General features: G+C 49.7%; 1 protein-coding gene across 5 annotated transcripts in view; it reads left to right on the top strand.

Moving 5' to 3' along the window:
* EVC2 (EvC ciliary complex subunit 2) overlaps window positions 1-18936 on the top strand; it is a 135819-nt gene that overhangs the window by 82196 nt on the left and 34687 nt on the right. For all 5 annotated transcript variants that reach the window (XR_003432220.1, XR_003432221.1, XM_027103386.1 and 2 more), the window contains 4 exons: window positions 1797-1956; window positions 3943-4397; window positions 9565-9769; window positions 13345-13467. Coding sequence is in view for 3 of the 5 variants with exons in the window: in XM_027103386.1 (XP_026959187.1) it covers window positions 1797-1956; window positions 3943-4397; window positions 9565-9769; window positions 13345-13467 (943 nt within the window). In the remaining 2 variants the exon portion in view is untranslated. The remainder of the gene's footprint in view (window positions 1-1796; window positions 1957-3942; window positions 4398-9564; window positions 9770-13344; window positions 13468-18936) is intronic.

Raw genomic sequence — 18936 nt, 5'->3', positions numbered from 1 at the left:
CCACATCTTCTTCATTCATTCATCTGTCAATGGACATTTAGGTTGCCTCCATGTCTTGGCCTTTGGAATTAAGTATAAATACACAGATGCTTATCTTGCACTCTGAGTATTTTTTCTCAGCAGCACTGGGGTACCATGCAGCCAGGTAAATGGTGCTGTTCACTGCAGCCTCTAGCCCTTCGGCAGCGTTCCTTCTCAGCTAGTCTATGAGACGCATAATTGTCAACAATGAAATTTATTCTTTGTAGGTTACAAGCTTTAAAATGAGTAGGGCCATGATGATAAGGCTGGCTTTCTTAGGACAAGCCGTGCTTTTATGAATTGGTTCTACTACCTGAGTAATTGTGCTAGGACTTGGCAGCTCTCTTGCCCTCTTTATTTATTTTTATTTTTTATTTTTATTTTTTTGCGGTACGCGGGCCTCTCACTGCTGTGGCCTCTCCCGTTGCGGAGCACAGGCTCCGGATGCGCAGGCTCAGCGGCCGTGGCTCACGGGCCCAGCCGCTCCGCGGCATGTGGGACCCTCCCGGACCAGGGCACGAACCCGTGTCCCCTGCATCGGCAGGCGGACTCTCAACCACTGAGCCACCAGGGAAGCCCTCTCTTGTCCTCTTTAATGAGGATTCAGTAAGGTGCAAGTTATGTGAACACTCCCCACCCAAAGATGCTAATGAATTTGTCACTGCAGTTAACTTGACATTCCTGATTCATTTTCACTCGAGTGAAAGAAACAGCTCCTTGCCTTGAATGGAAGCACCCAACAGCTGGGTATACCATGGGCAGCGGTTACCAGGGAAGTGTTCTGTACCTCTGATTTTTAAATCCTATTTTAATAGGTTGGCACAGACTTATATTTCTGAAATGCATATCTACCATTTGCTCAGTCACCTATTCATTCCTTCAGGAAGCTTCCATGGGGAATCTACGGTATGCCAAGCAGGGGGCCCAGCCCAAGGATGCAGACAGACTGGGAATGGTAGCGGTGATAGTGGCAGCAACAGAAAAACAGAACCAGTAAGATATGTTTGAGGAATTGTGTCGTGTGACTGTGGAGGCTGAGAAGACCCAAAATCTGCCGTCTGCAAGCTGGAGGCCCAGGAAAGCCAGTGGTGTAATTCAGTCCAGAGGCCTGAGAACCAGGGGAATCCCAGCCCTAGAGCAGGAGAGGATGAGATTAAATGTCCCAGCTCAACAGTGAGGCAGGAAAAAAAAGTGAAGTCCTTACTCCTCCACCTTTTATTCTGTTCAGGCCCTCAGTGGACTGGGTGCCCACCCACATTGGGGAGGGTCATCTGCTTTACTGAGCCCACCCATTCAAATGTTAGTCTCACCTGGAAACCCCTGCACAGACACACTCAGAAGTGATCTTTAGTCTGGGCACCCTGGCCAGTCAAGTTGATAAACAGAATTAACCCTCACAGCGTGTTTTCCCTGCATTTTACCTCTTGGACTTTACTTGTGCCATTCCTGTCACTAGGACTTCCTAATCTACCATCTCCTCTTGGAAGATTCTATCTGTTCCACAGTGGTCCCCTTGAATGTTGCTGCCTCCAAGAACTCTTGCCCAATTGTAATTTCTCTCAGGATGTGAGCTTTCTCTGCACATCTCTGAAAAAGCTGACCTTACCCTTCCTGCATTTTCGTAACGTCTTAGCTGCCTGTTCTCCTGCTCCTTCTGATGGTAGAGATTTCTCTGATTCAAATCGAATATGGAGATAAACATTCAGCCACAGCACAGCCAAGCTGTAGGTGAGTTTGGATAGTGTGTTAACTAACCCTGCATCTTTTTCATCTAGAGCAGGCTACTTGGATGAAGATCAGATGCGGGTGCTCTTGGAGCGGGCTCAGACAGAAGTCTTTTCTATAAAACAGAAGTTGGACAATGACTTAAAGCAGGAAAAGAAAAAACTCCACCAAAAATTAATAATTAAGAGAAGACGAGAGATGCTGCAAAAGGTATATAAGGAATTATGCTCTTGATTCTTTACATAACCATTGTGAACACCCACCAAGTGCCGGGTTCCATGCCAGGCACTGCCATCAGAGGGCTAGGATCCGAAGGGCAGCTGGGCAGGCATCCTGATGTGCCATCTGCAGTTGATTAGTAGTGACTTTTTGGAATGCTGTGTCAAGATCTCTACAGGTCCTAGCAAAGCTGAGGGTTGCGGTAGGTTAGTAATGTCTGCCAGGGCAAGGGAGTAGGAGTGCTGGTTCCAGTGAATAATGACTGATGGGTGCTACAACATTTATGGAGTGTTTAATTGGCACTGTGCTAAGTGTATTATGTATTTTATTTAATCCTTACATTAACCCTATGAGGTAGATGCTACTGTTTTCTGTTTTTGTTTTTTTTTTGTGGTACGCAGGCCTCTCACTGTTGTGGCCTCTCCCGTTGCGGAGCACAGGCTCCGGACGCGCAGGCTCAGTGGCCATGGCTCACGGGCCTAGCCGCTCTGCGGCATGTGGGATCTTCCCGGACCGGGGCACGAACCCGTGTCCCCAGCATTAGCAGGCAGACTCCCAACCACTGTGCCACCAGGGAAGCCTGGGTCTCCTTCTTTATTTTTTAACTTTTTTAAATTAGTAGTAGCATATTATTACTATAATTACTCTTGGTGGTGATTAGCCTTTGTTGTTTGGTTTTTTTTTCCATTATGTTTTACTACAGGATATTGAATATAGTTCCCCGTGCTGTACAATAGGACCTTGTTGTTTATCCATTTGGGTCTCCTTCTTTAAAAGGCCTTCTGTGACCTCCTCATTTAAATTGTCTCTCATGGATCTCAGGGGGGTTTTCTCTTAGGATATCTCCATTTTCAGTTCCTATGTGCCTGGGACTTGGTAATAATAATAGCAGACATTCATTGATGCCAATTCTGCACCAGGCCCTCCTCTAAGAGTTACACATGTCTTCAGCAACTCATTGCATCCTCACAACTACTCTGTGAAGTAGATCCTATTATTATCCCCATTTTACAGATTAGGCAGTAGAGGCCCAGACAGGGCCAGACACTCGTTTTGGGTGGCTCAGCTTGTAAGTGGAGAAGCCAGGATAGGAGCCCAGGTGGTCTGCCTCTTGGGTGTTACCTACTCAATAGATACGTGTTCAATAAATGTTGAACAAATGAAGTTTTCACTACATTTTGGCTTATTTTCTAAAGAATAATTTTGTTTTTTTGGGAGGGGGGAACGACGATCAACTTTATTGATTCATTTAAAAACGATGCAACCTCAAACAAAGGAGGTACTGCTAAAAGCTCAGTTGGGTGAGGCAGATTAAGCCTTTTGCTTAAATCTTCACCCTAAATCTTTGAATTATGAAATTTGCCACCCCTTGCCTCTGGAATACTGTGATTAACATAGACAGAGGCAGATTTTGTCTAGTCCAGAAGAAGAGAGCAAGATAGAGAGAATATTATATCTGAGTGAAGGAAGAGAAAAAAAGATGTCCTGGATCCTTCTTTGAAACAAATGAGTAAAAGGTGGTCACATTTTGCTAAAGATCAACCAGGTTACACACTCTTCTCCTTTGGGGAGGATGTGTTCAGAAGGTGAAAACCTTAATAGAAATTTCCTCTCTTGTTGTCTAAGACTTGACTATGGGGAGAAATCAAGAGTCCTTCCAGTTCTGAACACGCTCTTGCAGTATTTCTGTCCTATTAGCCTATTTGCATAAAAATCTTAGTAGGTTTTAGAAGAGCAAAGCATTTATTCAAAGTTTCCATTTCGTGGCTCAATTCTCCTCTGCTGCTACTTTGGCAATCTCCATTGGTCTTTCTATTATGTTACTTTTTTTGTTTTCAAGAATAATTTGCTGAATATGAGGTGATTGGGGAAAGAGATGTTGACATTCGGTGCTTCCTGCAACCGGAGTGTTTTCCCCAAGAGCTGTACAACCGAGTCCCACCCCCTGTTAATTGTCTGTTCTGGAACTCCTGCCAGCACAAGGAGCAGCGGAGGGAGCGGCTGTCCATCGCTGAAGCCTTCGGGGCGGCTGAGGATGCTCGCCAGTACATGGGCCAGTGGCGGAGCCTGGTGGCCGAGCACAGCGCCACCCTGGAGGAGCTGCAGGAGCGCCTGGACCAGGCTGCCCTGGACGAGCTCAGGGCCCTGACCCTCTCACTGTCTGAGAAAGCCACAGAGCAGCTGCGGCGGCTGCAGAACTCGGTGATGACCCAGGAGCTGCTCAAGCGCGGGGTCCCCTGGCTCTTCCTGCAGCAGATCCTGGAGGAGCACAGCAGGGACCTGGCCGCCCGGGCCGAGCGGCTCGAGGGCGAGGAGAGGGACAGAGGCCAGGAGGGCATTCAGAGCGTGAGGCAGAGACTGAAGGACGATGCTCTGGAGGCCTCCACGGAGGAGCAGGCGGAGCTGAGACACTGGGAGCACTTGATCTTCACGTGAGTTTTAATCCCTGTGTGTTTTCATCACCTCCTCTCCTCCCACTAGTGGGGGAGGGATTCCACCGCCTGGTTACAGGGATGGCCAGACACGTGCCATCTGACACTGGACAGCAGTGTATTAGTTACTTATACCCACAGCCCAGGGAAGATGTGCAGTGCATGTCCCCCCAGGGCCACTCAGGGGTTGCAGAGCAAACAACCAGGGCTCGTGGGAGGCAGGCTTTGTATTTGGGTTGGCCAAAAAGTTCGGGTTTTTCATGTGAGCAGGGAAACAAACAAATTTTTTGGCCAACGCAAGAGCAACAGGAGGGTGAGGTGCCCCCTGGTTCCCGTGGGAGGATGTGATGGGCTTGTTTGGACAATTACAGGCTGGCAGGGAACTGAAACCCACTGCTCGTGAGTAAGCAGGAATTGCACCTGGTCCCCTTGATGAGAAGTGTTGTGTGAAGAGGGGAGCTTGTCCACAGGAGCAGGGTGGGGAGGGGAACTTATAGTTAAGCCACATGAGGTCCTCCCTGTGTCAGCAGATGTCAGGGAGCACATGGTAGTGGGCCTTCATTCCAGGCCTTACGGCCCACTGCACCATCTCTTTATGGGTCCCCTTCATTCATTGAATTCAAGAACCATGGAATGACATCCACTTCTGACTAGGATGCTGTAAGCCATTGCCCGCCAGCAATCCTGGTGTAATAATTATAAAATAATGGATGATTTGCACCACTCATGTTTTCAAAGCCACTGGAGAGCTATGGAAGCAATGAGGACAAGTTAAAATCAGATTCCAGAGGGGCCACTGTTGACAGTCCTTCACTGCCCTGCAGCATTCGCCAGCTCTTTGTGCAGACTGAGATTTGACGTGGCCCAAAAGGGGCCATCAGCTGTGTGACAGACACCAGCAAAGCTTTGGCAACTGTCTAGGGCTGGCACGTCAGATTGGAAACTGGAGGAGCCTTGAACACGGCCCACATGGGGCTACAGAGAGGAATGAAAGGTGGGCAGTGTAGACCAAAAACCTGGGTTTAAATCCCAGCACTGCCACCAACTGTCTGAGTGTAGGCAAGTTACTTAACTTCTCTGAGCCTCATCTTTCTTGCCTGTAGAATGGGATGACAATGATAAATCATTTACGGTGCTTTCAGCAGCACATGATACTACTGGGTTGTTAGAAGGTGAAGAAAGCATTTTATAAGAAGTCGGGGGGTAAATTTTCTAGTTTTGATTCCATGACCCGATGATACTATCAAGGATCCAGCCCTCAACATCCTTCTGCTCCACTATACTCAGTGTGCTGCTTTGGTCTTTGGGCTCAGCCCCACATGGTTTCAGGATGGCTGCTGCAGCTCCAGGTGTCACATACATCATCTCTTTTTTTTTTTTGCGGTACACGGGCCTCTCACTGTTGTGGCCTCTCCCATTGCAGAGCACAGGCTCCGGACGCGCAGGCTCAGCGGCCATGGCTCACGGGCCCAGCCGCTCCGCGGCATGTGGGATCCTCCCGGACCGGGGCACGAACCCGCGTCCCCTGCATCGGCAGGCGGACTCTCAACCACCGCGCCACCAGGGAAGCCCTATGTCAGTCTTTTAACACAACCCTTGGTCTGCAATAAGTGGATGATAAGAGGTAGCTGCTATCATCACCACCATCATTCCTGTGCTGGAAGAACTCAGATTATCAGGAGGAAAACAGACACATGAATAGATGATTGTGATACACAGAGCAGGAGTAATTAACCAGGTACCAAGCTCTGAAGAAGGTACATGTTGGGCGCCGGCCACTGACCTGGTACTGGGAGCCGGAGACAAGGGGACACTGCCCACTGTTGCCTTGCTGAGGCGGGGCAAGACCAGGCGGTGGAACAGCTGGGTGGGTCCTTGTCTGGGTGTGAAGAGGGGAGACCAGTCTCACCACATGAAAGACAGAATCAAACCCCCCAGCAACAGCAGCGCAGTGAAGATAGACAGTAACCGCCACCTTCCCAGTCTGTTTATTTAAAGTAGTGTAGACTGTTTACACATAAGGGCGTAACGGTGCCCGTTTGGCTATAACATAGCGCTCTTTTCCTTTTAACCAACGGACCCACCCATCAATGTTCCTTAAAGGAACCAACCAACCCAGAAAACACTATTGAAGCGAATAAACAAAACCAAAGCCCGTTGACTATTCTTTCCTCGGTATGGCCACTCCACAGTTCAGTTTGGATCTTAGCCACAATTTCAATTCTGAATTGAATTGAAGCCCTTTTGATTAGAAAAGGTTGCATCAACATAGGATTGTGGATTGTGGAGGGGGTGTTGGGGGTGGGCGTTGGGGGAGGGGAGGGGAAGGCGCCCTTCTCAGTCTGTCTGCTCGGTCCCTCTGTCCCCCTCCTCTACTGATCCTGCATGCTGTTCGCTGGACGTCGGTGGTCCTCCCCATCTGCACCGAAGCCTGAGCTCTCCTTGAACCCTTTCAGGGATACCAAATAGCAGAGCATCGTTCTGCAGTGCCCATCCTTCCTCGGTGGCAGTGACATCCCATGGAACAAGGTCTTCCTGGCCTCAAGGATGCAGTGCCTCCTCCTTAAGTGCTCATTCCCAGGGACTGACCTTGCTGCCAGGGAGGAGAGGTCCCAGGTGTTCGCAGAGGGTGAGATTGTCTTGGTTTAGATGAAGTGACCTCTCCCCTCCTTCTCATCTCTCTTTCTTTATGGTTCTGTCCTTGTTTAGTTCGCCATCTGTGTTCGTTTTTGTTTTCTTGAACAAACGAGATGCTGTCTTCTCCAAGCCCATACAAGTCAGATGCTTCAATGCCACTTCTTATTCCCACAAATTGTTCTCAGCAGTGATTATTCAGCCCAATCTACATTCGACCAAAGTCTCTTTGCTCCATCCAGCCTGCTTTGGGCTCTTCAAAGTGTGTGGATTGGACGTGACATTCCCATTATTGGATGGTCATCTTCTTTGATTCATGTGGTTCCATTTTGCAGGGAGTATTATTAAAGCGGCCGCCGATTGAGTCGTTCAACAGGAAAAGAGAGATCTCACTTTGGTATCAGAAAACTCTTTATGATTTTCCTGAGGGTTAAAGGGGGTCAACTAACAATACACACAATCTGAGTCTGCTTATATACTTTGCTTATTTAAGACCCTAAAAGGTTGTAGCCTTTATTTCTGAGGCATTAAGTAGAAATGGCTTTGCACAATAGTTTTGAAACATATTTTTATAAGCTTCTCAATTTCAAGCAAGAGAGAGTTGCTGTAAACCTGGTCCTATAAAATAAGAATTAATAAGGATGCCTATTTTGCCAGGGAAAGTGTCTTTGAGAGCTTTTTGCTAAACTCCTGCCTGGATTTTAAATTCCTTCAGGGCAAAGACCCTATCTCCTATATTTCTACCTACCTAGTGGAGGATTAAAGCCAGACGACCCTGGGCCAATCTGGTTTGAAGATGGGCAAGAATAAAAACTCAGATTCATTTCAGAGTTGCTCTCACCTTGGGGTCCACGTAAGCAGCAAACACGTGGGGCAAAGATTCTCCACGAGGGAAGGTACAAAGGAACAGCTGCAGTTTCCTAAAGTACTTCAGAAAAATTGATGAGTCCCAGGGAACCCAAGACATGGGCTTGGGGCCTTCAGACCGCTTCTGTTCGGGGGCCCAAGTCAGCCCTTTCGGTCTTATTCTGCTTCCATGAGAGAACTTTCTAGGTGAGCTGAAGTCCCACAGGCCCACATGAAGATTTTTTGAGTGATCAATGAACAGACACACGTTGCCCAAAGCAGGACAGAAGAGATGGCCTCCCCCCAGATGCTGTCTCCTGGGTCAGGGAGGACGTTCTGTCCAGAAGTCCCAGCAGACCTCCTCTTCCATCTCGTTGGCCAGACTGGATCCCTAGAGGTGGGAAAGAGAGCCTGTGGCCGTTCTCCCCTGTAGAGTGGCTGTAGGCCTTGCCTGGGAGGAAGAGGGGGACATTCCTTAATTTCCTCATTTGTGGGCTTCCCTGGTGGCGCAGTGGTTGAGAGTCCGCCTGCCGATGCAGGGCACACGGGTTCGTGCCCCGGTCCGGGAAGATCCCACATGCCGCGGAGCGGCTGGGCCCGTGAGCCATGGTCGCTGAGCCTGCGCGTCCGGAGCCTGTGCTCCGCAACGGGAGCGGCCACAACAGTGAGAGGCCCGCGTACCGCAAAAAAAAAAAAAAATTTCCTCATTTGTAAATTGAGGATTGAGTTGCCAAAGGATCGGTGAGGATGCAGGTAGATGTTTCCTGGGGCTGGCATAATAAAGCACCACAGACCAGGGGCTTTAAAACAACAAAAATGTATTGGCTCCCAGTTCTGGAGGCCAGAAGTCCAAATCCAGGTGTTGGCAGGGTCGTGCTCTGTCTGAAGGTTCCAGGGGAGAATCTGATCCCCGCCTTTCTCTTAGCTTCTGCTGTTGCTACAATCCTCAGCACTTGTTGGCTCGTAGACCCATCATCGCATGGCCTTCTTGTGTGTGTGTCTTCTCTTCTTTGAAGGACACCAGTCATATTGGATTAAGGGTCCACCCTATTGCAACATGACCCCATCTTAACTTACTTCTAAACTGCCTCTGCAAAGACCCTATTTCCAAATATGATCACATTCAGAGGTACCAGGGGTTGGGACTTGAACATATCTTTTGGGAGGACACAGTCAGCCCCTAACGGTAAATCACTCTGCATGGTTTCCAGCATGGAATAGGTTTTCCCTAAATGAGAGCTGTCGCTCATCATCCTAGAAAGACCCAGCATAAGGCCCCCCCTTCCCCATGACCTGCCGAGTTGGGCATCTCTCCTCTGGGCTGCTGGTCCCTACTTACAGTCTGCTGCTGGCCAGGCTTGGTGGACAGTTCTTTGTCTTCATGTCTGTTCTAAACAGAGACAGGTTCTCTTCAAGGTCGTGAGTGCCGGGACACCTGTTGCCTGCTCACAGGCTTGTCTCATTCAACTCTGAATTCCTAGCCCCGATATGATGTTGTGTCCATCATGACACACATTAGATGCTCAAGAAATCCTTGTGGAATGAATGCCCGATTAAGGAGATGGCGTTTTTTTTCCAGACGTGGATTTGACTAGTGGAGTTTGAGCTTTGAATTTACACTTTCCCCCCAGCACAACCCGCACTGTCTTCTCTCCACTAAAACATATCACTGTTCTTGCTTTTCCAGAAAGCTCTGGTCCTCTGCCTTCTCCCTGTCCGAAGAGGAGCTGCTCGGGATGAGGCAGGAAGTTCACGGCTGCTTCGCTCAGATGGACAGGAGCTTGGCCCTTCCCAAAATCCGGGCCCGAGTCCTGCTGCAGCAATTTCAAACCGCATGGCGAGAAGCAGAGTTCCTGAAATTGGACCAGGCGCTGGCCGCCCCTGAGCTTCAGGTAGGATGGGCATCTCGGGGCCTCGTGGGTACAGAAGCGGGGCCTCCTCCGGCGGTTGATACTGTAGGATCTCGCTCCGCCACCCACCCTCAGCTCATCTCCCACCCTCTCCTCTCTGGCCCTGTTGGCATCAGCTGTTCCTGGAAGCACCTTAAGTTCTGTAGTGGACACACTGGTACCTGGACTTTGCACTGTCCACCAGTGGCCCTGAGTCTCTGCCACTCACGGCTCACAGCTGCGCCCCTGTCCTGAGCATTCCCCTCAGTGATGGGAGCCACCTGCCCTGAAAGGTGACTCTTCCTCCTGCCCCCTCCCTTGGCCACAGCCAGTGACGCACTCAGAGTACTTCTGTAAGTGGCACAAGGAGGATGCTCAGCTCAGGTGGAAAAGGGCATCTCTCACCCTGGGCCTCGGAGGGTGATGATTGACAGATGCCTGTGGTGAGCACGTGTTATGGGCCACAGACGAGGCAACTCTTGGGTGCAGGGTTTACTCTGGAGCCCCTTATGGACCAGTCAAGGCCAGACCCTACCTGAGACCTCCACCGTGCGTGGCCCTTTCCCCCTCCTGTCCTGGTTCCCTCACCCCCTACGCCTTGCTCAGAGGTCCTCTCTCCGGAAACTGCGTGCACCCCAGTCCCTGTCTCTGGCTCTGCCTCTGGGGAATCCCACCGGAGACAAGGCCTTTGAATTTGCTGTTTCCTTTGCCAAGAATATCACAGGGCCAGCTCTTTATGGTCTCTTCACATCTCAGTTCAAATGTGTCACCTGCACAGTGGTCTTCCCTGACCACTATCCAAGATCACCACTTTCCCAGCCATCCTTTATCCCATGCTGCGTTCCCACGTCTTCAGAGAATTGATTGCTATCTGCAATGTCCTGGTTTCTCGACTTAACTCACGGGCTGTGCTCCCACTGCCAACAAGCTCCCTGTTTGTAGTTCCCGTCCACCACTCCATCCCAGCACCTAGAAGGTGCCTGGTGCATAATAGGTGTGCAATAAACTTTATTGACTGAACCAACCAACCACCGGATGTGGGCGGAATGCGGGGGCTTCCCTTGAGTTGATATTATGTTGAGATTGAAAACATTTCGAATCACTTATACTTCCAGTAGCTCATCTGTGGTTCACAGCAGGGCCAGGAGGTAGATGTTTTGTCCCCATTCTACAGATGAAAGCACCAACCAGCAGAGGAAAAGTGATTGACCGACGTAGGAGGAAGTAGAAGGACTCATCTTGGAGCTGGTGCTTTCTGACTTTAAACCTACTGCTTCTCCTTGAGGAGAAAACAAAATTCAGGCACATCCTTGGTGCTCTCTGCCCAGCTATAAGTTCTACCATGATCTCAAGACCCCCTGTGGTCTGACCCCTGATCAGTCATGTGCTGGTAAACTGACTCTCATTGGGGGTTCAGAGTTCCTGACTTGTAGCATTTGCCTATTTCCCTGGTGTAAATACTCCTTCCAAGGCCAATTTCAGGCTACTGACTTGACATCACCGTGCATGGGGCTGGGAGGGATGCACACGATCTGCCCCACCCCCGCCCCACTCTGGCTTCCCCCGCTTCCAGTGCCAGTCCTTGCTCTGGGCTTCAGGGTCTTACCCACCAGCCTAGCTCTGTTCCTAAGAGGGGTTGACCCCCAATTTCCTCTTTTTGGTATTATCACCATTAGATTAGGAGATAAAAACTATAGTTCACTCATGGGATAAGCTGAGCCCAGCCCGAGTTTTTAAAGACATTGGGTGCAGGAGTCAGGAAGCTCACCGTCTAGTTCTTAGGGCTCCCATGATGTGGCTGAAGCCACCGATTCTGTTCTGGCCTCAGTCTCCTCCTCTGTCAAATGGGGGTCTCTGAACTCAGTGAATTGCTGTGTACGTGCTCGCTTCCTCTGAGTGCGCTGAGGCAGGCCCTGAGGACGTGGGGGTCTTCTCTTGCATCATCACCACGGCCATAGGCTCCGGGTCGGAGTCTGGTGGGCAGGCCTGAGTCCAGGTCTAGAGCAGGCTCTGGGAGATCGTGACAGTGAAAGAGTGGAGGAAGGGTGGGTATGTGAGCCGGGAAGGGAGGAGGACTGGCCCTCATGGGGAGTGACCAGCGGCCACGTACTGCGCCAAGCATCTTAGATGTGGTGTGTGTTGTGTTGGTCATGCTACATTATGCCCTACTGCATGCTGTTTTGTTTTGCTATGTGGTGTCATGTCCTATTGTTATATTCTCATTTAGGCTACATTCTAAGCATGTTGTTATGTTCTATCGTGTTGTGTTACAGTATGCTGTATTGTTATATTTTTCTGTTTATTATGTTAGATTATGTTCCATTTATGTTCCATTGTGTTATGTTCTTGCGGTAATCCTATGAGGTAGGTATCATTAGCTCCATTTTACAGGTCTGGAAACTGAGGCTCAGAGAGGGTAGCATCTTCTACACTCATTCATTCATTCGCTGAATATCAATTTACTGAGCACCCACAACCTCTTCTCTTTTTAAATTATTTATTTTATTTATTTCTTTTCTTTCTTTTTTTTCCCCTCTGGCTGTGTTGGGTCTTCGTTATGGAAGCGCAGGCTTCTCTTTTTGGTGTGCGGGCTCCGGGCAGGCTCCAGAGCGCGTACGCGGGCTCTGTAGTTTTTGCGGTACGTGGACTCTCTCATTGAGGCGTGCAAGCTCAGTAGTTGTGTTACGCAGGCTTCGTTGCCCCGCCACGTGTGGGATCTTAGTTCCCTGACCAGGGATCGAATCTGGGTCCCCTGAGTTGGAAGGCAGATTCTTTACCACTGGACCACCAGGGAAGTCCCACACAACCTCTTCTTCGACCCCTCTCACCCTTGCTCTGGGCTTCAGGTCTTCAGGGTCTGGAACCTTCTATTCCCACATTTTCACACTCCTGACACCTTGTCATGCGGGGCTCAGCTGCAATGTCACTTCTTTACATTTGTGAGAAGCTGGTATGTGTGTGTAGGTTGTGCAGACTGTTATTCTATGAGGATGGTGTGTGTTAAAGCCCACGCATAATGCCTCCTTGAATGCATGCATACGGATGTCCTCAGCAGCCGTTCACCTCTGCAGACGTGTCCCCGTCCGCCTAATGTAAGATAATACCCAGAGAATATCCGTCTCCTTGTCTTCATGGCGCTCACCAACCCTCTGAGAGTGTCTTGGTCGGTTATTTGTTTTCACGTTTACTGATTTTTTCCTCCGCTCTTCTGTAAGCTTCCCAAGGACAAGCACCTCTTCCGTCCTGTGCCTGCTCACAGAGGCTGACGGGTTGAGGTCCCCCACTGGAGAGGCGGTGGACGCAGGTGGGGCCGCTATCTGTCTGACTGCAAAGCTCCGGCTCTGCCCACGAGCATCCCTCTCCTCCCTTTGGCGGGACAAGCTCCCAAAGTATGCCAAGACCGAAGGCCCATGAACGGAGTTCATTCCAGGAGAGTGTTCATCTCTCCTCCCCTCTCTGGCTAAGACAGCTGTGCGGTGCCAAGAGCTGCAGGAGCCTCTCTGGGCTTGGGGAGACCAGGGGCTGCACCAACCTACTGGTGATCACTTTCTCGCCCATGTTTTCTCCCCTCTCTCCAGCCACAGTCCAAGGCAAGGAAGCCACGCTCCAAGAGCAAAAGCAAGACAGACCTTTTGAAGAAGTGCACTGAAGATAAAATTCAGCTCTTTGAGGAACAGGCCCCCGAAGACCTGGTTGAAAAGGTCAGTGTTCGATCTGTCACTCCTCATAGCACACGGCAGGGCTGGCAGCCGCCCAGTTTAAGGGCACACAGAGCCCTTGGGGGCTGTGACTGTCCATCTCCACCCAGCACCTGTTTTTTTCTTTTTCCATCTTTATTGGAGTATAATTGCTTTACAATGGTGTGTTAGTTTCTGCTGTATAACAAAGTGAATCAGCTATATATATACATATATCCCCATATCTCCTCCCTCTTGTGTCTCCCTCCCACCCTCCCTATCCCACCCCTCTAGGTGGTCACAGAGCATGGAGCTGAGCTCCCTGTGCTCTGCGGCTGCTTCCCACTAGCTATCTGTTTTGCATTTGGTAGTGTATGTATGTCCATGCCACTCTCTCACTTCGCCCCAGCTTACCCTTCCCCCTCCCCGCAGCACCTGGTTTTTACCTTGTGTTCCTGCAGGTGGGACCCACCCCACCCCCACCCCCGCCCCTTTTCACCTGGTCCTTCTGCCTGGAACCCTCTTCCTCCACTTCTCCCCCAGGAGGTCTCTCTCTGGTCCATTCTTCTGGCCTCATCTCTGGTGCCGCCTCCGTGGCCTGTGGTTGCCACCATCCTTGTGCCTGGCTCTGTGCTGAGGGGTTCACTTGTGCTGCTTCACTTCTATCTCTGCATTTATCTTGCCACCCTCCTCTGTGCGCCGCAAGCAGCCCAGCCTCCCTCACCAGCCCCCTTTTGTTACACTTCTGTTTCTGCGTGTACTGCGTATGACCACGTGCTGCTTACCCGTGTCCTTCCCTCTTCTTGGATTTACCTTTCCACCTCTTTTTATCTGAACAAGTGGACTTTGTCCTCAGCTGTCCTAAGGCACAACCTCTGTCCTCAGGTACCCCCTCTTCCAAGAAGCCTTCCCGGAACACCCAGTTCTCCCACTTACCCCTCCCCCTGCCAACTTCCTTTCCCGTCCTAGCATATCTCACGCTGTTCCTTCATTCCTCTGGGATGCTGAGGAGGCAGCAATGTCCCAGGCATCGTGTTCACGACCGCTGGGGTGGTCCCAGCTCTCAGAAGTGCACATTTTAGACAAAGAGCACTTAAAATGATAGATCATGATCAGTGCCGGTAAAGAAATGAACAAGATGGTATGATAGTGACGGGGTGGGGGGACGGCGAGGGGGAAGTGGCATCCACTGTAGGCGGGAGAGTCAGGTGAGGTGTCTCTGAGGAGGTGACATTTAAGAGTCGACACCGTGTTGTCACTGCCGGGGGCCGCTGCCTTCCCCAGCAAAGGGCAGACTCCCAGAGGACTGTCAGTGTGTGGATGTACAGACCATATTCTAGATCTGCTCGTCTTGTTCCTACCTTCTGTCCCTCGGGTCCTTTACCTAGTTATTTTAATTTTTTTTTTTTTAATGTAAGTGTATTTCTCAGAACACAAATGCGTAATCCAGCAGAGAGCCATAGAACCTGCTCCAGGCAAGGTCATGGCTCCTTCCAGGTGTGTACAGGTTGTTGATGTCTTAAGGGACACAGAAGTAGCACCCTATTCCCACTTGTGTTCTATATAAAATTGAGACACAAGACAAAGACTAAGGCACGTACAGGTGGAAATATCATCTGTCTTACAGTTAAAGGCTAATTCAGAAGATAGAAATTAGTAGGAGAGTCAGATGGGCTTGCTAAACATCTCAGAATTAGACAGACTCAGTCACACGATCACAGGTGTCCCTGGGGGCGTCCTGGCAGCAGCCTACCTGGAGGAGCAGAAGTGGGGCTCCCAGAGCAGAGCTGAGCCAAGCTGCCCAGTGGGGTGGATTCCCAGTTCACCCAGGAGGGGACGAGGAGAGGGTGGAGTGAGGCAGGGACTACATGGAGGAACTAGCTGCATGGGGGGTGGGGCAGGGCATTTCCTCCAGCGCACGCTGGTTTGTGACCCATTGTCACACTTAAGGTAGATATTGTCAGAGAAGGAAAAGTGAGGATTTGGTTTGGTGGAAGGAATGCATGGCCTGAGCCGTGGCCAAGGACACAATGCAGGTTCAGGGGAGCCCAGAGAGTCTGCAGCCCCGTGAAAAGGCTGCTTTGCTGGGGTGCTGGGTCTCCCGAGGGGATGGGGGAACAGACCTGGGGTGGAGGGTCTCAAGTGCCTGTCTGGGAAGATGGGCTGAGTCTCACCAGCGCTGTAGAAGGAGGAGAGGGACAGGATGAAGGAGGGGTTGAGAAGGTCCCGAGGTTTCCTGAGCCGAACTCAGCAGCCCACCCACCGTGAGTTCACCTGACCGCACATGCTTCCCCCATTCTAACCTGTCTCTTTCATTCCATTACGTGCTTTACCCCTCCCGACTTCCTTAAGAAGTAGGAACGGTCCATATTCCTATTTTACAGATGTGGAAACTGAGTCTCCACAGTGAGTTCATCCAGGTTTCTGCAGCCAGGCGGTGGTGGATCCAGCACTTCAAACTAAAGCTCTATCTCTTCTTCATCTTTGACAGGGAATATTCTCATGGAACATGGTTATTTCCCATGGTTGTGTAATGTTAGATGAACGTGCCTTGGCTCCCACATCCGTAAAATCAGGATTGAGACAATGATAACCCACTAGTCACCGGATTTGTGAGGAACAAATAGATTGGAAGGTGCTTTTTAACTTTGGAGTGGGCTCCAGTGCCCATTTCCCCAATAATGGAGCAGCTCATAGGCTACCTAATTCCGGCCTCATGGAGAAAGGCAGCCAAGAGTCATTTGCCAGCTGTGACCTTTTCATGACAGGCCATCTTCACAAATGGCTATCTCACTGTGGCAAGTGCCAATACAATAGGCACTCCCCAGTCAGCGGCTTTGATGTTCCTCCTGAAGTCGGTCGACTGCATCTCTTAGCATCCGAGTGGCAATTGTTCAGATTTTTTATTTGCAGGGTAATTGCACAGAAATGACAGCCCTTGGGGGGATGCCAGCAGCTGAGAGTTGTTTGATTGTGCTTCAGGACTGGGAACCCCTTCCAAGCTCATGTAGCTATCAAGATGGAGCAGGGACCTAATGGCCACTGTCCCAAGACCCACTGTTAAGCCCCTGCCTGGCTGGCAGCATGCTGTCCCCAAAGGGACTGTGGCTTCGCAGCTGGGGTTTGCAGAGCATGCTGGAAGCACCTGCCAGGTGCCCCCTTTCTTTACTAGAATCTGCAACCCTCAGCCCCAGGTTGATATGTCCCTGGTCTGGACTCTGCCATCCGGAGAGGTCGGCAGAATTGCCCAAGGTCACGCCATCAGTGAGTGGTTGAGCTGGGGCTCCCACAAGGCACGTCTGCTTCCATCACCCATGCCCTTTCCATCATGGTGCTGGGTCCGCAGTGACAGCGAGAAGGCTTCAGCCTCCCAGCAGGGCTGTTTGTCCTCTTCCCCACGTCCCCTCCCTTTCTTCCACCTCTTTCCTTTTCCTTGCCGTGCTCAGCTTTCCCCTTTCCCTCATTCTCCTTCACTTCCTCCTTTAGAACATTTTGTAGCCTGTTCTCTGGGCCGGGCACTCTTGCAGGATCCTGCACTTGAGATGTTCACGGTTTCAGATGAGCAGCAAGTTTGTACATTGACGGTTCACAGGTTTGCCTCCTGCTTTCACATAGAAGCCACCTGACTATGCTGAGCTCCGCCTTGAATGAGTGGTACGTGACTCATTCAGAAAGACTTGTACGACTGATTCAGGGAGGAAAAGAGAGACAGGCAGAGGGATGAAAGTGGACTTCCTGCCTGCCCACCTTTTCTGTCCAGCTGATGGGTTACCAGCTCCGGTCAGAGGCAGCCATCCTGAGTGGCTGTTGTGCACCTGTGACACTCCACAGACATCCCAGTCCTTCTGATAGGCTCCTTACAAATGCACAGATGCATGATTTTCAACCTGGAGGACTCTGGAGGGCAGGTACATTTGAGAATAAGTTAATCAAGTTCCAAGATAAATTTCTGTTGGATTGAACTGAAATTACAGGTTAATTTGAGAATTGTCTTCCCCTCCAAAGAGGTGGAATGTTTCTTATTTTATGTGGATCTTCTTTTAAGATCTTTAATAGATTTTATATTCGCTTCCATTAAGTAGGGTGAACGTCCACCTCGATATGCTTGGGACAGTCCCAGTCTCCCCTGTCATCCCCACGTCCCTTCCTGTTAGCTCTTCCTTTTACTCTCAACTTGGGCGAGAAATCATAGGGTCACCTTATGGGTAAGGTATACGTATACATAAGGTCTTGTGTATTCTTTTTGATGATTCCCAGATACATGATAGGTTTAGTTGCAATTGTGAGTTATTACCTATTTTCAGTTATGTTTTGGGCTTATTTGATACTGATGTAAAGAAATGTTACGAATTTTTATAAGTCTTTCCAGACTCCCTTATTCTATCTCTGGAGCCAGACTGCTGGGTCCAAAGTCCCTATCTCTGTCACTTATAGCCCTGTGACCTTGAGCAAGTCACTTAACCACTCTATGCCCTAGCGTACTCATCTTTCAAGTGTGCGTGATAGGTACACCTACCTCTTAAGATTCTTGTGAGAATGTGTCTGTTGATTTTTTGCATTTGGTCGTAATGTCTGCAAATAATCACAGCTTCATAGCCTCCTTTCTGATTCTTACGCCTCATTTCTTTTTCTTAGCAGTGTGTCAATGTCCTTGTCTGCTTATTCCATCATCTCTCTCATTTCCATTGGCTGATTTTTCCCTGGATTATGGATAATTTCCTTCTTCTTTGCATGCATGGTAATTTTTGATTGGATGGTAGGCATTGTAGATTTTACATGTTGGGTACTGGATTTTGTATTTTCTTTAATAGTGGAGTTTTGACATGTAGGTATGTTCTTTTGGATTAATTTTATCCTTTCAAGACTTGCTTTTTTTTAAAACATCTTTATTGGGGTATAATTGCTTTACAATGGTGTGTTAGTTTCTGCTTTATAACAAAGTGAATCAGTTATACATACACATATGTTCCCATATCTCTTCCCTCTTGCGTCTCCCTCCCTCCCACCCTCCCTATCCCACCCCTCCAGGTGGTCACAAAGCACCGAGCTGATCTCCCTGTGCTATGTGGCTGCTTCCCGCTAGCTACCTATTTTACATTTGATAGTGTATATATGTCCATGTCTCTCTCTCGCTTTGTCACAGCTCACCTCAAGGCTTACTTTTAAGTTTTGTTAGGTTGGGTCAAGAGCTGCCTTTAGTCGAGGACTAACGTATCCCCGCTGCTGAGGCAACACACTTCTGAGGACTCTACCTGATACCTTGTGTGTCGTGGGATCTTTTCACTCTGGGTTGTGGGAACACAGCTCTTCCCAGCTCTGTGTGAGCTCCAGCAATGGTTCTGCCTATTATTTCTGGTGGTTCTTTCCCGGCCTGGCATTGGTTTGTTATTTGGGTTTTTTTCAAACATGCACAGTATTCAGCCAAAGCCCCTTGCAAATCTCTGGATCTCTCTCTCTCTCTCTCTCTCTCTCTCTCTCTCTCTCTCTCTCTCT

Source organism: Aethalodelphis obliquidens, unplaced genomic scaffold (assembly GCF_003676395.1).
Source record: "Aethalodelphis obliquidens isolate GAN/ISIS:26980383/991018 unplaced genomic scaffold, ASM367639v1 scaffold6, whole genome shotgun sequence".
In the NCBI taxonomy this organism is placed as follows: Eukaryota; Metazoa; Chordata; class Mammalia; order Artiodactyla; family Delphinidae; genus Aethalodelphis; species Aethalodelphis obliquidens.
Note: the sequence above shows the minus strand (reverse complement) of the source record. Positions and strands in the feature narration are given on the sequence as shown.